Source organism: Ixodes scapularis, unplaced genomic scaffold (genome assembly GCF_016920785.2).
Source record: "Ixodes scapularis isolate PalLabHiFi unplaced genomic scaffold, ASM1692078v2 PGA_scaffold3__209_contigs__length_174095766, whole genome shotgun sequence".
In the NCBI taxonomy this organism is placed as follows: Eukaryota; Metazoa; Arthropoda; class Arachnida; order Ixodida; family Ixodidae; genus Ixodes; species Ixodes scapularis.
Window position 1 is genome coordinate 126,778,510 of NW_024609868.1, and position 25,600 is coordinate 126,804,109.

Sequence of the window (25,600 nt, forward strand, 5' to 3'; positions counted from 1 at the left end):
ACGGTACATGTCCTTCGCTTAATTAAACGTTCACTTTTATCGGTTACGCCAGTCTGCTCTCCATTCATAATGTTCTGGCTAGGATATGGGGTAAGCCATCTATTCAGCTTCTCAGACATCAAAGGTTATATGTAATAACGATACCGAACGGTCGATGACGACGATCCGCGAAAACCACGACGAGCATTGACACTGACGCGAGCAACGAAGTGTCATGGTGTTGATAGACCATCTTCAAAAGGGCGCGCCATCTAGCGGGTGTTCTGCCAATTACCAGACTCTGTCATAGTTGGACCAGATACTGCGTGCATGGGTTGGACACGGAGGCTTCGCAAGCTTTCAGCGTGAACTCGATTGAGCTCGTATCGAGGATGAGTGCTGCGTCGGCGTTCCGTGAGGACTCAGACCCAATGACCATCTTTGTACCCATGAAATGGCGGTCTCCAATGTTGCTTGATAGGCTTTTTAAAGGGTTTACTACGACGAGGAACAATAAAAAGGATGTGTAACGACAACAACCCATAACAAATAGAAAGTACGGCGAGGACAGTGATCGGTGACTACAGCACACAATTAAGAACAGTAATGACCACCGCTGATGACGATCAAGAAAAATAAATGATGACAACGAGCAACCAACGACGACAAATAATAGCAACACTGAAACAACGAAAAGACAGGGACAACGACGAACAACAACGACGAACAATCACGACCAAGGACTACGACGAGCAGTAACGACCAACAAGTACAAATGACGACCGAAAACAAAGATTGATAATAAAAAACAAATAACGACAACTAAGAACTTTTTATGAGGACAGTTTTGACAACTGACTGATCACAACCTGTGTAATTTCCAAGAATCTCAATTATAGCATGACACTTGGCCATTCTTATTTTGTTGACTTTTCCATTTGGTTCTTTTTTCTGTTCACCGCAGACGAACTAAGGTAGCGGAAGAATGACATTCATGCTTTCGCATTCACAAATCATAAATGCTTAGGAGTCCTAGGATTTGTTTTTATTGCTCAAATGATTTAGTGTTATCGAGATACTCCTAATGTTCACTGGCGTGGCATGTTTTCGAATGCTGAAGGTATCTGGGAAGAGGCTAAGGTAGCTGTAGACAGTATGTCGCCCCCGCCGTCACAAAAAGGGGCGGACTTTTTTTTAAGCACAATTTTAGTTAATTTTTTTGTTGGTTTTGACATCTGTCTAGTAGATTGATGACTCTGTATCCTTGGATTAAATTTTTATTGTTAAATATTATTTGTGCTTCAGTTCGTTTTCATTTTTACACAAGTCCCTAGTTTCATTATGTATGATGAAGTTGTTGGGCAGTGATACTGTACAGCAAGTTCCATATTGCTTTACAGCCGAAAACTATGCATTACATGCATCATTGGATGAAGGATGAAGCGAAATAGAACTTACCCCGATATTGCCAATTTATCTACTCTGTAGAGGTCTCACATTCGTCATCTGGGAGTTCGATTTACTTTACGATGAAATGACAGACAGAACTCTGCATTTGAACGTTATAAATAATGCAGCAAGGACATTATGCACTCAAGGGGGGGGGGGGGGGGGGGGGGGTCCGTTTTCTGTCCTCCCTCCCGTGTGCCTTCTTCTATATTTGTAGTTTAAATACGGTCAATTGGTGATCCTATGCACCGAGAAACTGAGTTAGAGAAGGAGACGAGAGTGCGCGAGGACGTCAGAGCGACCAACTCTGGTTGGAATGATTAGTGGGTACACCTAAAGCTAGCAAGCCTTGGTTTCAACTGCACTCGTCGAACACGTTAGAACGGGAAACGCCGGTGTCCGGCGTTTGGTTTTCGCGTTTGAGTCACTGATCCCTATTGTAGTAGGCTTAATCGTGAATTGGGAGCCCGTCGGTGGCATTCCCGGCGGCCATTACTTGGCACCAGGCAATATACGTAAATCAATGGAAGAAACGCATAAAAGTAGGAATATTAGAGCTTGTACGGGGTGCTCGAATGCGAGTAGTTTATGATGTGCTGCGACCGTTAGGCTGGGTGCTTAAACATCGCAAGGGCACTCGTCAAGCTTTCGAACGCCGATTAAAAAAATAAAATGTGCCGGAGCACCATTGACTGTGCCGGCACCACTTGCTTCAGTTTCTAAATAAATGACACGTTCAACAAATTAACGACACGCTCCGAGTTTTTGTTCGTCAAAGAAGCCCACACCGCAGTTCGAAGCAAAAGCTTGGACCAGAAGTACTCTGTACGAGCGCTCGAAATGATGCGAATGTCCCCAGTAAAAGCCTTCTAACTCATCGTCTGCAAAGCTCTTATGACTTCGAAATCACGATTGACTCCACATTGACTCTCGTCAACCCTTGTGTCATTGAACTGAATTACAGTTTACGCTCAAGAAAGTTGGAAACCTCGACCCTCAATCACGAAGCATTTATTTAAAATAAATATTAGTATTCTAACGCTTTTGATATGGGTGCCGAGAATATTAACTGCAATTCCAGGAAAAGACGATACAAGTTTAATCGTCGAGAACAACCTACTAAGGTAAGAATATGCAGTTTCCCCGTTTCTCCCATAGAGTCCCATGCATTAGCTGGTGTCAAGCGATGGCTTCCGGTGGTGCCCCTCGACCCCAGAGAGACAAGTCTCGCTCCACGACCCAGTCCACAACAATAGTTATCAGCGATTGGAACGCCTTCGATAAGTGCAGTGGAGACATAGGCTCCTAGCTTTAGGTCTACCAACTGATCATTCGAACAAGAGCTCGGCTTTTTGAAGACCCCCCGCAGTCTCGCCTAACCCCCTCCCTCAGTTTATAGGGGCATATCTGTGTCTACAGTTTGATACACAGTGTACGCCTAACGATCATGTTGAAAATGACCCGAGACTGCGGTAAAATACGAGAAATTCGGTAAAATGAATTGATTCATTGGATTGAAGCCCTTTTAACGAGTTGCAAAATTTGGCTTTTATACGTTTTAGTTTGTAACATTTCTGTACATCTCCAGGATGGGCTTGCCTTTGTGATAAGTTCTAAATCGAAGCTTTAATTTTTATGCAGGTTGATATGAGGTAAATGCTTTTTGTGTCCAAGTAGAATAAAAGAATCTCGATGTTAGCCGTATGGCAATTTAGTTAAAAGCCAGAAAACAAACATTAATGGTTTGCTTCATTCTTATTCCTTCCAAAAGGAACAGTTAATTTCAAACGACCAACGTAAGCACTCACATTCAAGTTTCGAGGAAACAAATGCGAAAGCTAACCGCAGTTTTCTGGTGTGACATTCAACGTTACGTAATTTCGGTTTTACATTGCACATTCAGAAACGACGCATCGTGATTTATTTGAGTTGGTGTAAAATTCCCGCGCGCACGTAAGCTCGGTGGCAGCCAGGCACCTTGTTGTGGAAACAGATGGCCTTTGGTACTTAGCGAGTTAAGTTTGAAGTTTTCACTCGAAGTTCACCCCTTTTTTTTTCTTCCAGGAGGGCTAAACTGGGTCTGATTGTGAAGGTTGTCATCCTCGTACTCAGCGTACTCCTGGTCGGAACACTGACCTACGTGAACAGCTACCCTCCGGCCATTGTCCTGTTCGGAAGGGACATCATGTGAGTGTGGCCGTTTTAAGGCGGGGCCGTGCTACTCGAGTGTCTCGCGACTTTAGAAACGCAGGGCGTTGTCAATTCCAGACATCTCATTATCTCTTCTCAGCCAATAAGATTGCTTTGAAAGTAAACATCTTCGACAGAAATCTGTCTGGTTTGGGGAACAATTCGAAAAAAAGAAAGAAAAAAGAAAGAAAACTCAAACTTTTGGTTTGAGTTTTCTTTCTTTTTTTCGAATAAGATTGCTGAATTAGCCGATAAGAACAGCGAAGAACCAATCGCGAGGCGTGATCATTATAAGCCACGCCTTCTGTTTCTTAGGCTATCAGTAACGAATACAAAACCTAATAAAATGACGAGCCCGAAAAAAAAAGAAAAAAAAAGACGTAGCGATTACAGCTTAATAGAGAAATATTCACAGTATCGGTCGTCACTGCGAATCATCGACCGATATTTCGCGATGAAACTCGCTAGCAAGATGCTTCTTAATCAAAAGGACTCTAAGGTGGTGTTTGAAAATGTCGTTTTATGGCGCGGACACTACCTACGCGTCCTAAGCATTCTTTAATCACTGAAAGTTTCGGAAACGTATGGTGAGACCCGAACGTCTCATCATCAGCCAGTGCAGGATGCGACACTAACCAATAAAAACAGGGAAGGACGGATCGCCTTATCATCAGGCAATGTAGTGTGCGGCACTCGCCAATAAGAATAGGAAACACCGGACGACGAAGCAAATGTCGTGAGCCAAATGAGTTACGATCTGCGTTTTTGAAACTCTCACTGGCTCGAAAATATCGAACATTACAAGCACGCGCGGCCATCATTTTCATCTATTGAAACATTGTCAGATATTGGGACACGACCCTTTGACCTAACTACCTAAAAACCAAAAACACGATACATTAAAAATTAGATAAAAAAACTACAACAACACACACACACACATAAAAATGACAACACGTGTGCCAAGTTTATGATTTTACGATAAAACTTGCTACCACTTAGTGCCGCTTCAAAGTTCATTGAATTTTCAAGATACCTGTAATTCGCCTCGTGCTTCTAATTCGACTACCGTATAGTTTTTTTTTCCCGTCTAAAGATTTGACATGAACCTCGAAACTAACTAATTAAACATACTTCTCTCTGTCGAATCTAGCGAAGAGATAATTGTTTTGATTTATTTTTAAAGATAGGAGCGCTTCAAATGGAAATGACACCGAGTACGGAGATGCGTGTTACAGTTGCTGGCAATGCAAAAAAACGCTGAGCACGTTCGATCATTGTAATTTTATTATACTACAGCGGCCGTTGAGACTGTACAAATGGCCGACAAGAACGCGGAAGAACAACACACGTAAAGCAAGATAAGTGTGAACCTACCAGGCCACATACTGCGTTTTTTGAACTATCGGTGTCTTCAGCTTATGTAACTACGACAACCATTCTCTAAAAACATGTGCGAGTTCACTTGTCTAAAACATACAAATACGACCGACCAATCACGACGAGAACACTAGATGGATTCCAGCGATGAACGAAGAAGGGCAGAGTACGGTTAGACTTGCACACAAAATGCGATGTGCGTGTTTTCATAATGTTTGAACTCTAATTGAATTCCTTTCCATAAACAGCGTACAATTAATACAGAAAAGGAAATAGTGACCTTAGTATTCATGCGTGAAGCAACAACTTGTGACGATGGAAAACTTCTCTTAGTTTATAAATATGGCACTCTTTTTATCCGTTTCATAAGACGAAGATAGCACAGGTTCGTATTATATAACTGCGACGCTGAAAAGGAAAATGTGAACAAAAAACATTCAGGGTTGAGCCATGGCGCTCTTGTTTTCTGTATATACTGTTCTTGTATTACTCTTGAAGAATGTAAAAACTAAAAAACAAAAAAACCAAAAAAAAAAACCGGAAGAATTCGTTGTAAGCCTCGTCGTTGAACGACGGCAGGGGTTTTACTGAGCAAAGCGAAGCGGAACATCAAGCGCAGCATTGGGAGTCCCTACAACACTTTTTTGTATTGTTCTTTGACCTGACATTTGCCGTTTACATCTCTGGAAGTGCATCTGGTTTGATGTCTGCGCTTCCAGACAGGCATATATGAAGTTAGCAAAGCCGGTTTATGAGAAAGGAACAGTTTGTGAAAAGTAAAAAGGCGACTGAAACCCGTCGTTTTCTAAACTGTGTTTCTTGCATATCTCCCGCTCCTCGCAACGCAGATACTCGAAAGGCCTGTTGTCCGAGGTCTACTTCAGGCCGTACGTGCACATAGGGCCGTACATTGTGGGCTCTCTCGTGGCTTACATGTACCTCAAGCGAGATAAGATCCACATCTCACCGGTAAGTACACTTTGGAACCGGGCCACGAAACTCGCTTAAGAAATGCCATCTGCTTGTCAAAAAAGAAAACCGTGTTTTTTTGTTTTCTTTTCCGACGAAAACACGCCTCGCATCCTCTAGCTCCGAGCCTCCGCGCAAATATAGACCTTTCCATCCTCCTCCGCATGGGCGCTGCCATCTTGGAATCACGTGACGCGGCAGCCATTAGGTTGCTTCAACTTGCTGCTCCGCTCTCCCCTCTGCGCCTTGGCGGATGTGTTGTATTCGTGTTTTTCATCGCGTTTCACTGCGCTTGCTTGCCTTACTTCGGAAACTGTAGTTTCCGACGACTTCTGAGGTTCGTTTACTAATAGTGGCGGAAGATTCTATAAGAAGCGCGTATATTTATATCGCGCATTTAGGATCGCAAGGCGTCAAGAATAGTCAGCACAAGGAGACTATTTGTATTCCCTGAAAGTATAGTTCTTTGTATTCATGATATATCGAAATGAGTTTTTGATTGTGTGAGGAAACTCGCAGAGGAGATAGACAACGAACGTTGAACTTGTACGTTGAATTTGTATTTTATCTGAGGCTAAAAGTAATGGTACGTCAACATCAGGCGATTTGTTTGTTCATAACATCACACCTACATGTGTATGAGGTTCTCAATCTCTTTTTTGCGACGTAGACATTCGGTTGGTCGGTTTACTTATGAAGTTTAAGAAATTGTATACCAGGCTCGCTTCCATTTAGACAGTCATTTAAATGATTTATTGATTACATTTAGATAACCAATGCCCTCCACTTAATTTAATTAACACAAAGGTTGGGACCTCCCGCGTAAGGAACTGCCACAACACTAAACAGTAGCGAGTTTTAGAATCGCGTGCACAAAGAAATAACGTCGTTTCTCATCGCAAATCCAAAACGCGGTTTGGGTTCGGCGCTTGCACAATGATGACTACGCTTTTTTTTTTTTTTACTTACGTTGTTTTATCTTTTGCCAGTATCTAAAATCCGCAATAATTGACGCCCCCCTCCTCCACCCCCCCCCCCCCCCCCAAAAAAAAAAAAAAAAGAAAAACAAAGAAGAGAACCGTCTGCAGAACAATTATTTGAGTCCAGGATTGTCGATTGCGAATAGAGGTTTACTTTTTGTGGCTGACTACGCCGAAATTTACAAAGCGAATTTGTTCTAAGAAATAAATATTTGTTCACACAGGTCTGTGAAGTGGTGCCTAGCACTAGAATTCAGCAAAACTTTCCGAGGTATTTCTCCTCCTGCATCATTTATTTTATTTGGCTAATATTAAGGTAGACAAATGCCATATTTAATTTGACGGGCCTGTCACTTATATCATATCCTGAGTAAGTGAATGTCCATATAAAAAAAAAAGTATTTTCTAGGGCAAATATCGCGAAATGCTGCTTATGAGTACTAAAAAAACAGGCCGACACGATATTATTTGTTTATATCAATTATCAGCGTCATTACACGATACGTTTTTATTCTGCGAAGTTCGCTAAAGGTTGGGTGCGCAAGAAAACCTAACAGTGAGTTGTAAACTCGCGAGTTCATCTGTTCTGGCCGATTTAGAACATTGCTAACCAAGCTGTCGATATGCTTCCCCCCTTTACATTCACATGTTACTCTCTTTATTAGTATTTCTTTTTTCTGGAAACTGGTGTCATCGGGTACGGCCATACACGATGACATTCTTCCCTGTACATCAGTCAGGCGTTTCGCAACCGGCCATAATCAGGTACATCAAAGGAGTTGGTAAAAAAAGCCCACAATTTTAGCTAAAATGCACCTCGTAGTCATCAAAGTGGCTCAATACTACTGTTTCAGTGGTTGTGTGCTGCCAGGAAAATAATCGTATCACAAAATTAAGCAAAAACAACGCAAAACAGCAACATAGCCGCGTTCACGTTGAAACCGAAACCAACCAAATTGAAGCAACCTAATGGCGCCGAGTGCGTCAGCGCCCTCTGTCCGCCGGTGAGGCAACTTCTAAAATGAAAAGGTCTATATATTGAGCGGGTGGGACCAGATACGGCAGTCTCTTAGCTTACAATTATTTAATTCGAGGTTATAGGCCATTTTCGAAAATATTCAACGGAAAAATGACGCCCTTTGTCGGGAACAGGCCTCATTTCTGGTTTGTGTTATTATCAAAAACCGATTAACCGTATAAGCGTCCGTGGAAGGTAAAATATTTCTTAAACACGTAGAGTCGTGAAAAAAAAAAATGTCACTGTCTCGATCATTCCAGCATGCCCAGGAAGCACGGAATGGTATCGTTCGGGCATTCTGCGTGCGCACTGCTCGGTCACGGGGAGCTTAGGGTGGTTTCAGACGCTTTGCGCGCACAACGCACTCGTTTCTTCCCGGGTTTATCATAATTTTCGAGATACTTTTAAATGTATTTAGGAAGAAAGCGTTTAAGGACTATACTTAGATAAGAAGTTTCGGTGAGCTCTGCTCTTTCCAAGTGTACGTGTATAGGTCAACGAGCTGTTTACAAACAAACCCACACGAAGTGCTGGAAACGCGCAGAGTTTTAACACTAGGTGCGCGCATTGCGCGTGCGCGGTGACCAGATTCGCACGAGGTGGAATTTCTGCGCATGCGCAGCTTTGCAAAAATCGCCTTCTGCGCGCTGCCATCTTTGTCTGCTGGGATGTGGAACGCCTTTTGTGCATGCACTGTTGCTCTGATGTGCGGTATATCTGGCCCTGCGCATCCGTCCGCAGCTCAGTGACTCAGCATTTTTCGCCCGGGTGATGAGCGATGCAAATGTCTATACTCCGTTTCGCGACCATATATAAAAGCTTTGGAGCAAAGCACGTAACGCCACGTCACGGCAGCGTTTGTGTCAGTGCGCCAAAAGCGATGCCCGGAGGAACCGGTTGTCGCCAGCTGGCCAAGAGTAGTCTGCCGCGAAATCGACCGACTTCGGACGAACGTCCACCTCCGCAACCCTGCCGTCTGCTAGAGTTTCGAGCTCTTCGGGAACAGTCCATGAAACAAGCATACGTTCACATTATTTTTTTATTTTTATTTATATATTCATTTAATATTACTACCTGGCCCATACAGGGACGTGGTAGGGGAGGCACAGCAATGCAAAGAAAGTTCAACAGATTTGAACATTGATGAAGACAAACGGCACTGAGATATTGCATCAAATAATGAACACCCGATATACAAGGCGGGGCGCAACAATGCGAAGAAACTTCAACACATTTGATCATTGATGAAGACAAACACGGCACGGATATATTGTATCAAATAATAAACACCCGATATTTAAGGAAGTGACAAAATAAAAGTCGAAAAACATTTTATTTTGCAAAGTGAACAGTGGCTGTATAATGTCAAACAAATCTGAATTTGCCAAGTCAGCAGTTAACCTGTTCCATACAACGATTGATCTGGGGCAAAAAGAATATTTGAATGTGTCCAGTTTTACTTGGTAACCTCTTATTGATCGTGCATGAGATGATGTAGTGTTTATTCTTTACGAAAATCGTATGTAGTTTGTAGTCTGTTTAATTTGCCATAAATCATTAAAAATGAAATCGTTAGTATATCTATTCATGCCCGTTCCCTTAATGTAAGGGGGTTTGCCTGTTGCAACATTGCTGAGGGAGAACTTAGCGGGTCATATTTTTTGTATGTGAACCTTATCGCTTTTTTGTGTGTGTGCTTTCTAGCTAAATTACAATAGTTTTAGTGAATGGGTCCGTCACCACATTTGCATATTCTGAGATTGGTTGTATAAAGTTTTGTAAACAGTAAGTTTTGTGTCGCCCTGGTAATAATACCGTGAATCTGGAATTTGTGGCGGGTCCTATTGCCGGGGCGATGTTTTGAGCGGAGGTGGTCGCATACACGGCTGCGATCGTTTAATAAGCGTTCAAAATCCACGTTGTTCTAGGGAAAGGGTTGATCCGAATTAAGTATCGTTGGAAAATAACATGTCTTCGACTTTCTTCCTTGTCGTGTGGTGTGGTGGTCAGAAGAGTTTGTGCTGAACGCGACCTAAGTGGAAGAAGTTTTTATCATAATAGTCGCACCTGTGCACCACGTAGGTGTATATTACAACGCTTACCCGACTACTTTAAGTGTCTGGTCGGTTGGATGGTTCAACTGCGGATCAGATGTCCGCCGTGTCGGAAGTTGAAATCACTTGACTCTTTTTGTTTTTACTTTTTACATTTTATATTTAAAGTTGTCAGAAAGTTATGTCATTCTCCGGCGATATTTCCGATGTTTTGGGTTGTAAGAATACAAAAACGTTCTCGTGTTTTCTTTTTCTATTAATGTTGTTTTTACAAACGAACGAGGTCGGTCTGTAGAAACTATTTTCGTTCCGAAGCCCTGCTTTTATTATTGTTTGGTAAAGTTACAACCATTCTAGCAATAAAAATCACAGCAGAAGACTGGTAAATATCGACAACTTGCGGGAGAGAGATTTCCTTTTTTTATTTTTGTGGTAACTTGACTATGACTTGCAGAACAAATTTGAACTGGAGAGTATCTAGAATGTAAGGAGTTACTTTTTGCATCTAGTACAGTGCTCGGATACCTTTGAGAGTTGAGTATGTCGGCCTTTTTTCTCAATAAGTCAAATCCACATAAAGAGAAGCAACAGAAATGTATGCTTATCAGATTACTTAGTAACCCTGTATCGGAGCCGTCTGTACAGTGTTTTTCTCGCATCGAGTTACCTATTCATCCTGATGGCTTATGGGGAAAAAACACTCCCAGATATACTCCGAAGCTCCAGTAAAAAATTAACTTAGTTTAGGTTTTGTATCTGGCTCATTTCCAAAACTGAAGAACCCAAATTTAGTTCTCTACTGAGTTACTAATTTACTGGCACTCGGTGACCTATTAAAATATTAACTACAGTATTTAATTAGAGTATGCGTTTGAGGCATGCACTTATCAGCGAACAAGAGACACGGCCGGCATTGTACAAGTACCATCCCGTTTTCAATATGTTGGTTGCTCTGAAAGAGCCGTTTCAAAATAGTGAAGTAAGTAAGACTGTCTTCTGCGGTGCCGGCTGGGATTGCTTCTTGAAAATGTCTTTATTACCAAAACAGTGACTCGCAGCCAAGGTAATCACATGAGTCATCTGTGGTGGAGTCTTCACTCGACGGCTCCACAACGCTCTCTCCAACATTTCTGGCCAGGCCGTTAAGTTCACACATTCTCTTTTCGACGGTCAGTGTGCTTCACGTAAGCCGCTCAGTTATCCGAAGTCACCTGTTTTACGTCAGCAGGCAGGAGAGCATCAAAGTATTTAAACTTTAACGTCTCATTCTGGCTTGCGGCATGCCGCTTGACCTGACTCCAGACGAGCTGAAAAGTGTTGAGCTCGCGGTGGCACGGTGGCAGATGAAGTACAACGTGCTCAGGGTTTTTTGCGATCGAATCAACAGATTGCTTGTCGAGGCCGAGGCTCAGGCTCTTCTTTCTTAAATTCAAAAAGCGCCAGAAAACAAAAACAACAGAAGGAATAGACGAAACGTCTATTCCTCCTGTTGTCTTTGTTTTCTGGCGCTTTTCGAATCTAAGATGTACCAATTTGCCCACCTCCAAATTCTTCTTTCTCTTTGGCGGCGAGGTCCAGTAGTTCAACGGTCAGCATTTTCGGGTACCACTGAACGGCGTGGTTCGTCAGCCAGGTTTCTCCTCCCTCCTCTTGAGGCTCGTGTGAGAGGCATGCAGCCTGAACGAAAGATAAGTCGCATTGTCCGTGCACTCTAAGAAAAAAGGGAGGAGAAAGGTAGCAAAAGCGACTGTTCCTCCTTGTTGCGGACAAGTTGCCCAGAGAAGGGAGGAACGACAGTTCAGATGAAAGGAGGAGGGCAAGTTTCTCCTTGTTCAGTTGGCGCAGGGGTAGAACATCGCGCTACCGACCAAGTGGTCAACGGTTCGATCCCCAGAAAAGTGGCTTTTTTTTTTAGTTTTTTTTTTTTTATTTTTGTTTACCAAAACACACATAAACAAACCCAGACCGATGAAAGGAAAATTAAAGTCCTTATTATTCTCCTAGACGTTTTCCTCCTCCAGGCAGACCGGAGAAAGCTTTCGCCCTCCCGACCCATCTTCTTTCGGTTTCGTTTTTCGAGCACATCGCGCACGTTGTTTAATAAATTAATGTTGAGTTGATTGAGCTTCAGCGGCAGCGAAGGCCGCCTGTAATTCCGTCTTCTAGTCCAAACGTGCAGAACATTTCGGTTGCATTGACGTTTTTACCACTAATTTTATCAAACGAGCTAACGAAGCCGCTAGAAACAGCGAAGTTCCGGAGCAGTGCCAGCAGCGCTACATACACTGGGTAAGACGGCCGTCTCCAATTTGCGGGACACACGCGGAACTACAGCAGCGAAACCACGAGGAACTGTTTCGACGTTTTCGACGTTATGGAAATCGCGGGAACTGCGTCCAAGGAAGGCAGGTTTTCCTGCCGGCTGCCTGGGTGCCTTCCGTGCTGAGTTCGGTTCCGTTGTCCCGTGCCGAGTGCCAACCGGCGTTCAACGTGATTCTTCTGCGTGTCAGCAACATCGTCAACGTGGTTCTGTATTTCTTCGTGTCAGCGACATCGTGATGGCAGTGTTGTGGGTTGTGAACAGAAGACTGGAATTATCGCCGATATGACCGTGTGTTCGCGTATCAGTCGTGTAACAACAAGATGAGATAACGTAAACTGTCGGGCATTGATGCCGCTGGTCGGGCCGTTATCGGAGGGGCCGGTGTGTCGCAGGATGACATTCCGCTTTACATTAAAGAGTTTAAAACCACTTGAGGGATTAGGTGCAGTCGATCGACGTGTGGATAGTCATGTTGGAACGCTGGTCTGAACGGTAAGCTCCTATCGTACAGTGGCCAATGTGACTGTCGGTCCCCGAGAGCGATTGCGCTCTGGGGAAAAGACAACACTACGAAAGTATGACGGAAAGTACGTATATTTATAATAAAAGTTTAGCATAAAAAAAAAGTCAGGCAAAAGTCGAAAAAAAAAACGCTATCCTTTATTTTACTGTTTAAATATATTACGGTTCCTGTAGAAACTGCCCTCTAAGTGGCGCGCTGGGATGAGCGCTAGACGTTTTCGAGCTCGCAACGGCGCAGCTCCGTACACTTAACAGTTGTCGCAAGTCGCGGCTTTGACTGCATTCAAGTTGATCGAAAAGCGATTTCTGTGCCCGTGAAGCATCACTTCCAGCTGAGTGGATATCCGCTCTACAGAGATTAATTCAAGACGGCAATTGCAGCTTTGCGCGAACAGCACAAATAGAAAAACGAACACTACAATATAAATACTGGCTACGAAGGGCCATGCGGGAAAACAAACTCATGGCTTGGAACCACATTGGAGCGGCTCGATTTATTGGCTTTCAAATAATTATGGCATGATCGAGCGTCTTCTTTTTAATAAGAGATTCATCCCCTGAGCCATTAAAAATAGCCTCAGATGTATGACATTGCTGGAAAAAAATGAACATGTTCGGAATATTTTTTTTTGCTTAGGGAGTCACCGAAAAATTCCGTACGTTCAAAACGACCACTATAAAAGACGGAAACGAAGGGCTCGGTAGTAGTGATCGGGGTAGTGTGCTGTTGTATTGATGTGTGTATGTGCGATGCCTGTGTATGCGTTCAATATATGTTGACCTGATGTTTGTACTGTGCGCAACGTGTCTACATGTGTTAGAGATTCTGAAGAAGAGGAAACGCAATTGTGGCGTTAGGAAATAAAAATATTTTTTTGTAAAACACGAATTGGGCGGTACCTAGCGCCACCTAGCCTAACTACGTGCGAGTACTCTGCTTGACCCTGCCATCTAGTGACAAGCGATTTAACATCCTTTTACGCTACGCGGCTACGCCACAGTGGCCACAGTGGGCTACGCACTGATCTCAATGACAATTGCTGGATCGCGCTTGCCGCTCCCGCAAGTGAAGCCACCGGGCGTCACTCGCTTGGGATACGATTTTCCGTTTTTGCTAGCCTTTGCTGCGGTTTTCCAGCGTGCTGACGACACGTTTTCTACTCGTTCGTCGTCATTCGCCGAAGAAGTTTTTTGAAGACTCTGTGTATTGTTGAGACTTTCCGTTGTGAACACGTGGAAAATTTTACGAAAGTGCAGTGTCGCAGGAAAAAGGCACAACGCGTCGAAAGGAAGGGCTGGCGGCGTGTTCAAAGCATCCTTGGCACGCCGAAGTGCCGTGTCTCTGTGCCTTCGCGCGCTTGGATACCGACCAAGAACCGACGCCGTGTGAATGTGTTTAGCGAGTGCAATGTGCGTGAAGCCGTATCAAAAGGTACAACTCGTCGAAAACGTGTCGCCGGTGTCGCGGCGTGATCAAAGCTTCCTTGGCACGCCGAGTGATGCATCTTTGTGCCTTCGCACGCTTGGATACCGGTCAAGAATTGACGCCGCGCCAAAGTTCTGAACGTGTGTCGCGCATAGATGCCTTTAGATCATTTATATATCTCGGCCACGGAGTTCTGGATCGTCCAGCTGTTCCGGTGAGTTGCTATCAATAAAAGGGGGAGATCTGTACGTATTCTTATGTACTATATTAACCATGGCTATGTCCCAAATCTACTCTAATAGATTCCGTGGGAGCACGAATAGGGCAACGTTGTGGAGCCAGGGGGCTTTTCGAAAGCAAAAGTACAAGACGGCGAGAATGAAAATCTGAAGCGCGGCCGATATGGTCGTGTGCAATCTGTTGACCAATTACAATTAGGTGAGCCGCGCTCAAACGTCAAGTGCAATTAAGTAGGTTGATAATAAGCCAGCACTGATCAGTGATAAGGAGCTGTTGTGCACGGTATTGTGTAAATCGTCTAAGGACGAAAAAAAGACGTACCTTCTCCCCATCTCCCGTCGCTAGTGGACACTGGATTAAGCTCGTTCCTAAACCGCGAGGGGAAAAGACGCTGATCCAGAGGCACGAACAGCTTCACGCACATTGCACTCGCTGAACACATACACACGACGTCGGTTCTTGGTCGGTATCCAAGCGTGCGAAGGCACAGAGACACGGCACTTCGGCGTGCCAAGGATGCTTTGAACACGCCGCCAGCCCTTCCTTTCGACGCGTTGTGCCTTTTTCCTGCGACACTGCACTTTCGTAAAATTTTCCACGTGTTCACAACGGAAAGTCTCAACAATACACAGAGTCTTCAAAAAACTTCTTCGGCGAATGACGACGAACGAGTAGAAAACGTGTCGTCAGCACGCTGGAAAACCGCAGCAAAGGCTAGCAAAAACGGCAAATCGTATCCCAAGCGAGTGAAGCCCGGTGGCTTCACTTGCGCTGCAGCGAACAAGCGGGGAAGCGCGATCCAGCAATTGTCATAGAGATCAGTGGGGCTACGCCATAATTTCGTGTTACCGTGCTGAGATAAGCCAAGAGGTTGCTTCGGATTTGCTTTTTTTTGAGAGCGGCTTTTGGTTTTGCGGGCGAATGATTTTCACTCCTCCGTGATTAGCGGTTGACGCAACGGTTGGCGAAGGAATTGTGGCTCGAGGAATAGCAAAGGTAGGACATAAAGTGCGCCAACTGAGTGCCGGTCGTCTCCGTTGAACATCGCAGTGCTGACGATGAGAAGACTGAGTGACTGCATGCTTTCGAAACGTAAGTTTCTTTACCTGCAGGGGTAAAGAAACTTCGCAAATAAATACAGTTCGCGGAAAGCCCGTGTTACGTTTTTATTTCCTGCTCCTCTCGCTTCGTGCAATAGACTTAGTGTTCTCGTTAAGCCTTACCGAGCTCGATTTGCTCGATTCGTGGCCGCCATAATGAGATGCAGTCGACGGAGGAACTTTTCCTCCCCTGCTTAAGGGACGAAAGTTTCTCCCTTTCTGAAGGAACATATGTGTCAAGAGCGTTCCTCCCTTTCGGGAGGACTATACTGACCCTTTTTTCTAAGAGTGTGGCAATCACACGGTTGGGTTTCAAATTGGGTAGCAATTAGCTGACAAACCAAGCTTAAAAACACTTCCCATCTATTTTTTGTTGCTAGTCGCCAGAGCCCTTCTTAGCGCAGAAGACTTAATCGGCACCGTTGATGAATCCGTCTTCACTGCCAGCGTGCACGGTGATAAGATTCTTGCAAGACGAATTATCGACCCCGGCTGTGAGTTCTTTCACGGATGCATCCCGTGCAGATTGCAAAGTCGTGCCCACAGCCATACATTTCCGTTTACATGGCCAGCGTTGAGCCATGTCTCGTCAAGGTTAGAGATGGCTGGTCCCGATTGTTTTTTATTCTTGGATATCATGGAATACCTCGCTCGCCAAGCAATCAAGTTGACACGTTTCAATATCACTGACTGTCTGATGCATCGAACATACCGGAATCCAAGATTCTGTAGGGCTCTTTAGATAGACGAACGGCTGAGGTCGCCCAGCCCAGGTTCCTTCACATCTACCAGCAACTGCGTATACGAAAACAAAGAAAACATGTTTAATTATTTTGAATTTTATAACGGCAAAGTTTGCAGACGTTTGGTATCAGGCGTTACTACTATTTCTTGTAAATTGGACTTATTATGTTTGAATGTTGGGACATATCACGCTGAGCAAGGTAAACCGTATAAAAAAGGCCTTGTTCCGAAGAGTATTGAAGACGCGTTGCTGTACATGGGATTCTGACAATCAAATTGCCTTTCTGAACCTTACATCGGGTTTTCTGGGAGCTCATATTTTCAAAATCGGCGCATGTCAATAAAATATGGCGTTTAAATTACTGCGACGTCGCGGCGATACTGGACTCGTAATTAACATTCCTTGCACATAATAGGGCACTCGTTCCGTCGGAAGTACTCGTGCACTAGCTTCCTCAGCGCTTAGAGGTGGAAGAATCGAGCAGGGACCATGCTGGCTGAGGTTTCCTCTTCCGAACGCGCTTCGGGTACGCCAATGACAGCACACCTTCTGATGACACGGTCAACTCGTTCTTCCACCGGCGCACTGCCGTCTTTGAAATGTCTGTTAGCGTCGAGGTTCTCTCAAGCAATTCGTCGTACGACGCTTTTGGGGATACTCGACGCAGCTCCGAATACACATTCAAGACGATCTTTCAGGCTTGTCTGCCGAGGACAGCATTCTCCAACAATGCCCAGAAGTGATGAGGTGAATTTTTCGCTTAGAGCAGCCATTTCTCATGTGCGAACCGGTTGAGCGAAGCAAAGATGTAACGGCGTCAACGACCACGGCGCTTCAAGAAGAAGAAAAAATCCGGGAGCGGATACGAATATACTATCACTTTTTTATTAAAAAATAATTGAAACTCGTAAATGCATAAATATTTATTTCTTACTTTTACTATTTTCTGGATAGAGATGGAGAGAGAGAGAGAAAGAGAGAGAATAAATGAAGGCCGTGTTGGTTGGCAACCTTAAAAACGGCACCGTCTACTTAATAACTTGAACATGAAGAGACAGAATTACGATGGCATACGAGGGGGAGAAGCAATGATAAAGAAAAGTGACGAGAAAGGGGAGGACCACAAATGCTACACTGTCACAGCAGCCAGGCACGTAGCCAGGAGGTAGTCCCATGGGCCCCCCCCCCCCCCCCCCCGAAATCTTCCATTTTGCTGGGACCTCCTCTCCCCCTTTCCCCTCATACAGCATTTTGTCATGGGCGGGCCTTCCCCAAAACAAAATCCTGGCTACGTGCCTGACAGCAGCACAAGCACGAAGCGGAAGACTATATAGCGTCGGAAATCTTTTGCTAAAAAGTACCCCATAAAACAGGTAAAGTAGCAAAATTACTCTTCAGCACTGTTAAACTGTTTTGTTGATCATCTGTTGCGAAGATGCAGATAATTTCTTTTACTTATACTGAACACTGGGGCATTCACTCACTCGTGCACGTGTTCACGAACACACACAATCAAGGGTCTTAGCGCCTAATAGTTGTGTAAGAGACCACTGCCTTTTAAAAAGTCGCAAATGATGTTAAAGGCTCTTTGATAGTGGGGGACGTCTGTCCAGTAGTTGAAGACGTACCTTCATTCTTTTCCATTCTGTGACAAAACGTTGGCAGTCTAGGAGAATGTGATTATCTTCAAAGGGATCACCGCATTGATATGTCGGAGACTCATGTTGCCGAACTCGGTGCAAAAAGCTGCCTGTGAAAGCCACTTCAAGTCGTCGTCGGTGTAAAGGAGCATAGATCGTATTTATTTTATTTGTTCCGGTACAAAATACAACTTATAATTTGAGTCAATATGAGGTAGGAGGACTTCGAGAAAGTTTTCAGCAACCATTGCTGCCGGGAGCACTCCTCTCGGAAGTGCCGTAGTAGAGGCTTGGCATGCGCAGGTCAGTTCCATAGTGTCGCTAGAATAGGCTTCAGCAGCCAAACAATGCGCTTCGATGTTTCCGGTAATGTCGCGATGATCCGGAGTTCAATGGAGGCATATTGCATGTCCAAATCTTTCTACATGAACTAATGTTGTTCGAACTTCTTATAGAAGTGGTCCCAAGAAGGACCTCATCGCTGTACCTTTAGTAGTTCAAATTCGTTTTTAGAATAGATCATTATGACCTAGGCTGCTGACTGATTGAAGTTGACAGTAAATGTGACGGCTGAAAATGTCGCATGCTACACAGCCACTACTGAACATGTATGGTGTGAGCCGAAAAGCTTTGCTTACACTAAACTTTGGAATGGTTAAAACAGATGTTAAAAAATGTTTTGAAGTCGATCTGCCTCTATAAACATGAACAGTATTATTGACGCATTCTTCTACATAATTCAGGACAGTGCTTTCACCAGAGAAGAGCTGACATCGTTTGGATTCAACGTCTCAAACATCTTTTTGTATGTTCAGTGTCCCAATGAACATGATATGGTTGACAAATTGGGAATGCAATTAGAACCTTGAAAAAGTGACATTCATTGCACATTTGCAGAACCTCTTGACATAATGGACGACCGTCCTCATGTGTGGCTAAACGAAGGTGATGCCGACATGTCTCGTGAGCACGAATGGCGGACACGGGGGATTCTCAGGCCTCCGCAAAGACAAGGTCCGAAGAAGTTGCTTGAGGAGCACCTCGAGAAACTTCTTCGAACATGTGCCCAGACTTTGCTCAAGCATATATTTCAAGCGTTTTTCAGATTTTCGTACAATTCTATGCAGGACTGGTTTTGAATATGCGATCGTTCGTCGCACGAGAGCTGCATGGAGATGCAGAAAGCCATCCCATACAATTTTAATTTTTTTCTTTGAATATTGAATTACTAATAGCAAGCTTTTTAGGCAATCACACTTTTGTGAATTCTAGTAAAACTTATGTTTTTGTAGTCCCTACAAACATTTGAACTTGGCGACTTTATTGTTCCTACATTATCATCATTGCAGAAACTGTAGCTGCCTAATGTTAGAGTGTGTCCAAACAACAAAATATTTATAAATTCCTTTGGATATAAATCTTTTATGGAATGATCATGTTAAATATTTAATCAAATGGAAGCGTGCCGTCTCTGCTTCATTATATAGGATGCGGAGTGTAGCAAGTATGGTCTCTGAGAAAATTAATGTATACCGCACTGGGTGAATCTATCCTTCGTTATGGTACTTCGTTATACGGAACGTGTTCCACCAATAAAACGCAAAAAAAAAAATCGACAAGCTTTTATGCAAAATGACATGTAGCATCATATATGGTACAATGAAAAGGAAGCAAAGAAAGAGGAGAAAATGAATGTAGCGACAGTCTTAACTACTGAATAGTTGTATACTGCTATGTCATGAGAGATATCTGCAGATCACAGCGTGAGATCAAGGTAAGTGGAAAAACTGACCCCTTTTAGGTATTTTGGGGAGCCATCATTAAGGATGCTTATGTCTTTGTGTCCAATAAAATTTTCAGTCTGTTTCCCTCTCTTTTCACAATGAGAACTGCCGCAAAGTGTGTTGTGTGCGTTAAAATTTCCACACACAATATACGAAGCACAACGAGCTTCAGTTGAGTTAGAGCAGTAAACTGGAACCCACGGCCTGTAGTGGAAGGAACAAAGCTGCAACAATTTTATGATGAAATATTACTAAGTATAGCTTTGTATGGGTATGCATTACATGCGATGAACTATGCATGATTTTGCCTTAGCCTTTGTGCAACGGTTTTTTGTTAAGTTCGAGCGTAAGGTGTTTCGGATAAAAATCTAACCGTTAAACATTATCTGAGTTAATAAACGGAGACGATGCGCAATAGAGCACAAGGAATTTATTAAACTAACAACCAGACCCCTGCGACCTTTTCGCGTGTGGCCTTTGTTTTAGTGAAACAATATATAAAATTCGGTAAGTTAGCACTTCTTTCAGTTTTGGAGCCTTGTCTCTTGTTCGAGTGTGCAGAATAAAACAGAATTGTGTCTGACGCTTTGCACCCGAATCACTGTGTCGCAGCTGCTGGAGACGGCCGGCTGGCTGATATGCCTGGCTGGAGGTACGTACGTGAACATGGTCACCATCGCCTGGGCGGACGGATCCTTCCCCAGCAACTGGTGGAGCACCCTCTACGCTGCGCTGCATCGGCTGATGTGGGCGGTGTGCCTCGGCTGGGCCGTGTATGCATGCGCCGTGGGAAGAGGGGGTGAGTTTGCCATCATGGCCATCACACCCTAAATAAGAAGGCCGTTGGGCTGAATGTTGAACGTCACTTAAAGGCGGTAAACGCGGGTTTGACACTCTCGTTGGCAATCCATAAAGCTACGAAACGCGTGAACACGTTTCAGAGACATATTCAAAAGTTATTTGCCAACAAACTACTATATTTAAATAAGCATTGCTAACTGCATTTTACGAATATATAAAAAAGACATCCTTAATGATTACTTTAGTTGTGGTATTAATTCAGAAACGCAACTGATTTCTCTCAATGTGGCAAAATGACACATCTCTGCAAAAGAATGCATCTTTTTTTAGGCTTCCCTTAATATTTTACAGAGTGATGGCAAAACAATGAGTACCATTTTATCCTCAAAAGAGAAAAACGACGAGAAACCTTCACTCAAATTGGGCTAGCTGGTCTTCGCGACAAGGGCCTTGCCGCGCGACGTCGGCTCTAAAGAGACGTTTTCGAGAACCGATAAAGGCTGTAGAGCGGTGCTGCTCTAACGTAGGGTCTAGCAAGTCGTGCTGACCCCAGCTTAGCTTTATATGTCTGTTTCAATCCCCCCCCCCCCCCCCCCCAACCCATCTTTGCAGAATGCGTCCGAACTGAGTGTTTTTAGGAGCTTTGTAAAAGGCTGCTCATGCCTTATATCTAGGGTGTGTACTTTCCGGTGTTTATTTGTGAGAAAAATCGGCGGATGTTTTTCGGTGTTTACTTATTTTCAAAACACCGGTGTATTTCGGTGGAACGTCTCACGACGAGGCTAAAATCGGTGAATATCGGTGAAAAAAAGCGATTGATCACATGCACAGAGTTCCAGTTTTATTCACATAGTTCATACACTTCTTCTCTAGGAAGCAACTATTTCTCACACTTGGTTATTATAGTAGATGCAAGCATACTTTCATGCTTGCATCTACACGCAAGGAACGTGCTGCCGTCATGGCAGCACGTTCCTTGCGGTTCGCAACCCGCAATTATGAAAACGCACTCTCCTGTACGACACGGACGATGGCAGTGTCTTCCAGGAACCACAGCAACCTCTGAATACATGGCTTTCACCGACATCACTTGGCCAGACACAACGAGGAAAAGGCACGTGAGAGCCTACCATCCGATGTGTTAATTTTTCCACAAAAGGGGGCCATGGGAGACACAATAGGGCAAAGCCGTATGAGAGCTTAGCTTCCACTGCGTTCACTAGACGCTTTTGACCCCCAGAAAGGAGGGCGGACTGACGCTACCTGCAAGCCATGTATAAGCACTGGAAGAATGCAGGATCCACGAGATAACACGTTTGACGAACCTCTACGGGGAAAGGGTTTCGCTAGGTCGGAAACTAGCAACGACCGGTGTTTTTCGGTTTTAACCAGGGCGAAAATATCCAACCACCGGTGTTTTTCGGTTTTAACCGAGTTTATATTTTCGTCACCGACGGATGTTTATCGGTGTTTTTCGGTTAAAACCGGAAAATACACACCCTACTTATATCTTAATAATCTGGGTAGATTTGATAGTTCTCGATGATGCCTACTGTGCCCCTAATTAAAATAATACCTTGACAGGTAGTAGTTACAAAGTTAATTACTAAAAGTGATTACAATATACTTTTTCCTAACACTAACACTAACACATATTTCAACGCTTACACATACACACATTTCTAACACTGCTTGCTCTCTTTTCCTAAATTTGCCCTTTGGCAGGGACTAATACAATATCAACTTCTTTTCTGTTCGATGTGTGATTTTCCCAGGAACGATTGGGCCCGTGTTTTGTGAAACACCTTGTATACGTATAGGTATATAGCCGAGTGGTTCTCCCAAAGGCATGTCTTTCACATACTACGTAATTCCTCGTTAACTCTAACACGGCTATCTTCAAATAGTGGTTAAGTCGTAAAATTTCCTTGTCACGGAATGAGCTCCCTTAGGCACAATGCATTTTGTCCTTGCTTATCTCGAAAGGTTTTCATCACGGACTTCGGATATCTTGAAATCTCGCCAGCGAAAATCGCAAAAATACACAATAAACAACAAAAAGTGCCCCAAAAAAGCAAAAAAAAAAAAAAGAAAAGCGCGCGGCGCGCAAAAAGAGAAAACAAAAAACGCGCATGCGCCAAAAAAAAAAAAAAAAACGCGAAAGCGCGAGAAAACAATTAAAAAATAATAACCGCGGGTGCGGTGTACGGAGACGCGGAGAAATGTGCGACTCAAAAAGGAAATTTTATATTATTTTTTTTTTTGTTTTGTTTTTACGATTTCCATTTGGACAAGCAAAACGCTCGCAAGCCGGCCTGGCGTTCGGTGCCCCCTTTCCTTTGAGCGTTTCGTTCCGCTCTGTCTTTCGTTTTCTCTTTGCTACTGGGTTCTTCCATTTCCCTTCCCGGTCCGGTCGTCGGTCGTCGTGAGTCTCGTGTTTCCCAGAGGTGTCTCTTTCGAGTGTTGCTGCTCTTTGTTGCTTGTCCGTCATTTTTTTAGGTGTTTCGATCGTCTTGCGGTGCCACACGAGCAAGGGTGAAGGGGTCAATTCGGTCATCGGTTGTGAATTCTCTGCTGTTGTTGGCGCGTGACTCGATTGACTGTGAAGATGGCGAAGCCCAAACAATGCAAATCACTGACCCTTGAGAGTAAATTTGCTCTCATCACAGAAGTTGATGTCGCCGCGATTGTTAGAAATTTTATTTAGAACATCGCGCGATCAGAGGTAAAAAAAAAAAAAAAGTTCTGGTACTTTGCTTATCTCGAAATTTCGTTTATCTCGAATTTTTTCAGTTTTTATGGCTTCGAGTTACACAGATATATACTAAATATGAGTCGGTCTATCATTGTACGAACGGACATGGAAACAGACAACAACAAAACCCATGTAGTTATCGACTTCGATCTGTATTCCATCGTACAATAAGCACGGATTCTTAGAAATGGTAAGCTGGTTTATTTGCCATCACATAGTGTTGAACAGCAAAATACCGACTTTCCAGACACTAGTTCATGGCCTTGTTTTCGTGGTGACAGACCTTCCTCGTGTCTTCGTGTGCTGGCTTTGGGTTTCACGGTAATGGGATGTGCAAACCGTCCTCAACTATCGGCAACAGTGGTGTCCGCCAAGAGTCCTTCGTAGGCGAAAGGCCGAGAGATGGAGGGGGGGGGGGGAGTGTTAGGCGGTAACGAAACAAAACGCATATATAACACTCAGCTAGATACTGCTCGACTTTCTACGCACTACGATAAAGCAGCACCGCTGTACAGCCTTTGCCGGTTCTATCCTCTCCCTTTGGAGTCGATGTCGTGCGGCAAAGCACATTTGAGTGAAGGTTTGTTGTCGTCTTTCTCTTTTGGAGGTCATACGGTACTGAATGTTCTGACATCACAGTTACTTCAAGACACTACAGAAGATGAAGGAGAGATAAAAAAGATAGTTTTTCTTTTCAATTTTGACGTGCAATATTGCAACGTTTAGAAAAAATAGGTGCCTTTCCGAATTAAAACACAGCCACCGTAATGGCTATGCCTACCTTTTTTATATATTCGTAAAATAGATTATTATTTTTATACATTTCGTGCCATTTTATTTGAAGTAGTTTGTTGGTAAATAATTTGTGAATGTTGATCTAGAGCGTGTTTACTTGACGTGTTTCATAGCTTTGTTTCGACAAAAATGTTTCAGTGTAATTTGTAATATCTTGTGTACATGTTGTAAACCTTTCGTAAAATGGGAAGTAACAATTACTATTGCATGCTTCGGTGTGAAATTGACGGCTGTGCAAAATGCCAAGTGAAACAGTGGCAATCTCCATTCCTCGAGCTTTGAAATTTCATATGAAAAAAAAATTACCTACAACGTTCACATATAGCTCTATGCTCCCCCCATAACATGGCTTTCGCGTATGTTTTTTACACAAATATAATAATAAAAATATTACCAGGAACATCATTGCACGACTGACGTTGTGACACCATAATCGCAATGCGCAATGCAATTTAGCAACAGCCGCACTGCCCTGGCCAAATTGTCCCTTTATCGCGGAGACAACAAATGGCGTTTTAAATCATAACAAATTAATGACATACTGAAGTCTAAATATCCGTCTAAAAAGATTCCCACTACGAATCGGTAGTTTAAATGTTTTCACTCCAATGGGACTCAAATTATTTGCATTTATTACGCTGTTTTACTTCCTTTAACCTGTAAGTTCGGGGGCGCAGCCGTTGCTACGGGCAGATGGGGCAATCAAGCAGTGGCAAAAACGCAAGGTAACGTCACAAGTAATCTTTCTGCGCTCGTACGATCATTAGATAAACCGGTTCAAGCGCAGTGAATGTACTGGGGTGTTACATTTTTAGTACATGTATGCCCATGTTTGGATGTGTTTTATGCTTTCGGTCCGTGCTGGGACTTATGATGAAACAGAGTATACGTAGTGACTTAATACAATTTAACCTCACAGGCAGTCATTAAACATATTATCATAAACATGCCCAGTATCACAAATACGCCATGCTTAAGAGCAGGCACTTTGAGAAACGCTGTTTTCAGCGCCACATCATAAATTTTAGTGTTGTTTCGTCACCGTTGTATTTGGGCGCCAGCCATTATATTATTTTGCTATTTTGACCGCACTGAATCATCGCGGTCATTTTTAGCACCCACTGCTTTGTAGCATTTCCCATTAGCAACATTTAATGAAACAGAATCGATGAAACAGTGTCCAATATAATGGAAAGCGGTAATTTTTATTTTATTAAAAGCGAGCTAAAAATGCTTGGAATCTAGTAGAGCAGCTTCACCCCCAGCTTCCACTTTTCAAAGAGACAATATACCGTCGGTTTTTGGTTGTTTTTTTTTCACTAAGAGTGGCATGAGCAACTCAGCGCTCTGCGATTGGAATGACTGCCCGCACAGCCCTAGTTTCTTACGACGCAGCTTCAGTGAGTAGACGTTGGGTGAAATGTCTGGTCTCAGCACAGCACCCCTTAAA

The 25,600-nt window shown here is 43.6% G+C and overlaps 1 protein-coding gene across 1 annotated transcript in view; it reads left to right on the forward strand.

The window, feature by feature from the left end:
* Positions 1-25,600, forward strand: part of LOC8028941 (nose resistant to fluoxetine protein 6) — a 100,885-nt gene that overhangs the window by 68,587 nt on the left and 6,698 nt on the right. Inside the window, exons 11-13 of the mRNA XM_040501944.2 lie at positions 3,493-3,615; positions 5,847-5,967; positions 20,412-20,598. Of these exons, the coding sequence (XP_040357878.2) occupies positions 3,493-3,615; positions 5,847-5,967; positions 20,412-20,598 (431 nt within the window). The remainder of the gene's footprint in view (positions 1-3,492; positions 3,616-5,846; positions 5,968-20,411; positions 20,599-25,600) is intronic.